General features: G+C 33.9%; 1 protein-coding gene across 1 annotated transcript; it reads right to left on the bottom strand.

Annotated features, from left to right (window-relative positions):
- Positions 1-208: 208 nt before the first annotated feature.
- Positions 209-3465, bottom strand: UXS1 (UDP-glucuronic acid decarboxylase 1). The gene is made up of 7 exons (XM_078981628.1): positions 2642-3465; positions 2350-2492; positions 2158-2237; positions 1099-1182; positions 904-978; positions 722-814; positions 209-647 (listed from the first exon to the last, which is right to left on the bottom strand). Exons 1-7 carry the CDS (start codon positions 3292-3294, stop codon positions 438-440), a joined length of 1338 nt encoding a protein of 445 aa, XP_078837754.1. The 5' UTR covers positions 3295-3465; the 3' UTR covers positions 209-437.
- Between the last annotated feature and the right edge of the window lie 214 nt (positions 3466-3679).

Raw genomic sequence — 3679 nt, 5'->3', positions numbered from 1 at the left:
CTAGTAGAGAAACAAGAAATGCATTCCATTATGGAATACTCCTTTTGTCAAAAGGAAAGTAGAAGGCATTTGGAAAAGAAGAATAGAAATGGAATCTGAATGATTATTGGGAATTGTATTCTTATTTATATTCCAAAGGAATAAGCCACTTTCCACAAGCCGCAATCATCTTTGAATCAGATGCCAACCACTAATTATACATTTCAAATAATAAAAGATAGAAAAAGTTTTTCAGTAAATTATTGCATACATTTTCAAATAATAAAAATCCTTTACAGATAACACATCTAACATAAGTGATTTGAGTCGAGAAAATCTCTACAAATGTAAGGATTACTAATGAAAGAAGAGAAAAGAACATACGAAAGATGTTAAGATATAAACAAATATAGAAATGGGAACATATTTGTATTTAATCTTATAATAGATCTAATTTTTTATTTTACGCCTTTGCCCTCGTCCTCATTCAAGATCCGGTTTCTAAAATCAGCTGCCATTCGTGGCAAACCTTCCCGAAGTGTTATCTTTGGTTCCCAATTTAGCATACTTTTAGCCTTGCTGATATCTGGTTTCCTTTTTTGAGGATCATCAGCAGTGTTTTCTTTAAATTCAATTGTAGCACTTGGATCAATAGTTTCTTTCACCACCTAAAACACCAAACTTTCATTTTCACAATCATATTATTTTAAAAAAAAAAAAAGAAATTGATCGAGAAACAAACCTGAGCAAGCTCTAACATAGTGAATTCTCCTGGATTCCCTAAGTTAAAAGGCCCAATATGTTCACCTTCCATTAGTGCCATGAGCCCATCAACCTAACATCAAGCCAAACTTGTAAATTATTTCACTAGAAAATAATAAATATTTATTGATTATATTCATATGAAAATGAAATGTAGAATACCAAGTCGGACACGTATTGAAAACTACGTGTTTGTTTTCCATCACCATAAACTGTCATTGGTTGTTTGCGAATGGCCTGTAAAACAGAGCTATTTTACAAATGAGGTATTGTAATAAATGATAAGTGATAATTTATTATTTATTTAATAAATTTAAAAAAAAAAAAAAAAAAAAAAAAAAAATGGTTAGGTTTGACCTGTGCTACAAAGTTGCTAACAACACGGCCATCATCGAGACACATTCTAGGACCGTATGTGTTAAAAATACGTGCAATCCGGACCTGAAATGTAAATCATACTTGTCACATGTCATTGTTTAAAATCATCAATGAAGCTTGGATCATTGTTTAAAAACTAACTGAATCCATCCCGTGGTTTGAAATATGAGGTTTAGGGGCATAAATGGAAATTTAAGCATAAAATTGGTAAAACACCCATGGATTCATTTAGTTTAGTAAGTTATCATGTTATTAAATATTAAGTTAAGTTCTTAATATTTTTAGGAATTGATTCATATCATCGTCAATACAAATAATGGATGAGAACTCAAACTAGTTACCACTTTCAAGTTTGAAAGTCTAAAAATGGAGTTTTCAAAACGATCATTTTAATCAATGATCCAATGGTGTTAATGATGATATGAAAACTTGTGGAATTAAGTTTAGAAAGAAGCATAATCATTGAAAACCATTGAAAATGGTGTTTGAAGTGTTAAAATCAGATTTAACAAAGTAGGTTTTTGTTTTTGGCCTTTCTAGTGTGAACTGCACATATCACTTACAATTGAGTTGAGACTTATATAATGTCTGAATATTGACAAATGAGAACACTTTACCTTTTTAAAGCTAGATATTGGCTTACTTCTTTATAAGCTAGATGTGAGCTTATTGTAAGCTAGATATAAGCTTATTTGACAATGACTCAATGAGAACAATATCTCTCTTTATAAGCTGGATGTAGGCTTATTGTAAACTAGATATGAACGCTTATTTAACAATAAGAACACTTTCCCTATTATTAAGCTAGATGTGGGCTTACTGTAAGCTTGATATAGGCTTATTTGACAATAGGAACACACTTTCCTTTTAACAAAATGATTCCATCTCTATGACCCTTATGTTGTGAATTCAAATGGGCATTAATTTATGGTCCTTAACTCCTTGTATCTAATTTAAGAGATTTCTTCCCATAGTTTAATGAAAATGACAACTAAAAGAATAGCAACACTATGTAATGATTAATGATTAATGAATCACCTCAACATCATCGCCTCGATGATAATCCATTGTCAAGGTTTCAGCTGTCCTTTTCCCTTCATCATAGCAGCTTCTAACACCTAATAATATCAAAAACTGAATCATTACAAACATCACAACAGAAAACAGACACAAAAAGATAAAGTTGTACAAAACAAAGTATATTCAGACAAATTTCAGTTTAAAGTCCACCTATTGGATTCACATGCCCCCAATATGTCTCCTTTTGAGGATGCTCAAGGGGGTCTCCATAAACCTCACTGGTGCTTGTAAGCAAAAATCTTGCCCCAATTCTTTTGGCAAGTCCCAGCATGTTTAGAGTGCCCATTACATTGGTCTTGTAATCACACTAGTTAAGGATCTTCAAATTCATCAACTTTAGCATTTATATATTAAAGCATTACTAAAGAGGAGATCATATATGTCAATGCAGGAAAAAATTGATTTTGATTACAGTAAACAGAGGAAGAAAGAGCTGAAAAAGGATATGATTGTCTTGACAGGGTTGTACTTGTAATGGACTGGGGAAGCAGGACAAGCTAAATGATAGATTTGATCCACCTCCAGTAAGATAGGTTCAACCACATCATGCCTAATTAACTCAAATCTAGGGTTCCCAAAATGATGCGCGACATTCTCTTTTCTACCAGTAAAGAAATTATCAATGACAATCACATCATCTCCTCTCGCAATCAACTTATCAACTAAATGACTACCCACAAACCCGGATCCGCCAGTCACCACAACCCGCCTCCTCTTCTGCCCAATAGCCACCGGAACCCGTCCTACTCCCTTATTAACAGGACGGTAGTAGTGGCTAACGGTGTCTTGGTTGGAGATCGCAGTGGATCTGGGCATTGACGGGATTTCATATCCTCTACCAGTATCGGCTATGCTGATGGTGGTAAACGATGGTTTGAGGATGACGAAGGCGGAACCGATCAGGATTCCGATTAGGGTGAAGAGGAGACGCTGTTCTTTGATGATGTAATTGATGGATCTTGGGAGATATCGGTGGGTGGATGAAGGGTGTTTGAGGGATTTAGGTGAGTAAGGTGGGGTTTGACTAGTCGGCATTTCTTCATCTCTCCTTTGATTTGCATTTGATTGTTTATGTAACTGCTTCATGTTGTTCATCGTGATTGGATCTTTTCGATTCAAATTATGTTTTTTTTTTTTTTGGTATAGGGGTTAATAGGTTATGAGCAACTGAAGAGCATGAGAATGGAAATGGGTGTAGAAATGATGTTTATGCTTTCAGGGGTTCTTTGAAGTTTGAAGCCATGAACGGCTGTTGTGTCTTGCATTGTTAAAAAGAGCAGTTGCGCAGAGTCAACGCCCAAAACACAGTATTTTTGTAATTAAAATATAAATTGCGTAAAAGATAATGTACTTTAGTTGCTTTTTACTTTTTCTTCTATTTATTTCAGGTGAAGATTTGATTTTAAATAAGATTAAAAATAACATATCAACCTTGCATCTGATCCTAATTTCCTATCCCTCATGTATAATGATATGAAAT

Source organism: Lactuca saligna, chromosome 2 (assembly GCF_052625555.1).
Source record: "Lactuca saligna cultivar CGN05327 chromosome 2, ASM5262555v1, whole genome shotgun sequence".
Classification (NCBI taxonomy): domain Eukaryota; kingdom Viridiplantae; phylum Streptophyta; class Magnoliopsida; order Asterales; family Asteraceae; genus Lactuca; species Lactuca saligna.
Note: the sequence above shows the minus strand (reverse complement) of the source record. Positions and strands in the feature narration are given on the sequence as shown.

Coding starts and splice junctions, on each gene's coding strand:
- UXS1 (XM_078981628.1), bottom strand. CDS start 3,294: ATGAACAACATGAAGCAGTTACATAAACAATCAAATGCAAATCAAAGG. Junction 1,183..2,157: donor ATCGAGGCGATGATGTTGAG/GTGATTCATTAA, acceptor TTTACATTTCAG/GTCCGGATTGCACGTATTTT. Junction 815..903: donor TTCAATACGTGTCCGACTTG/GTATTCTACATT, acceptor GCTTGATGTTAG/GTTGATGGGCTCATGGCACT.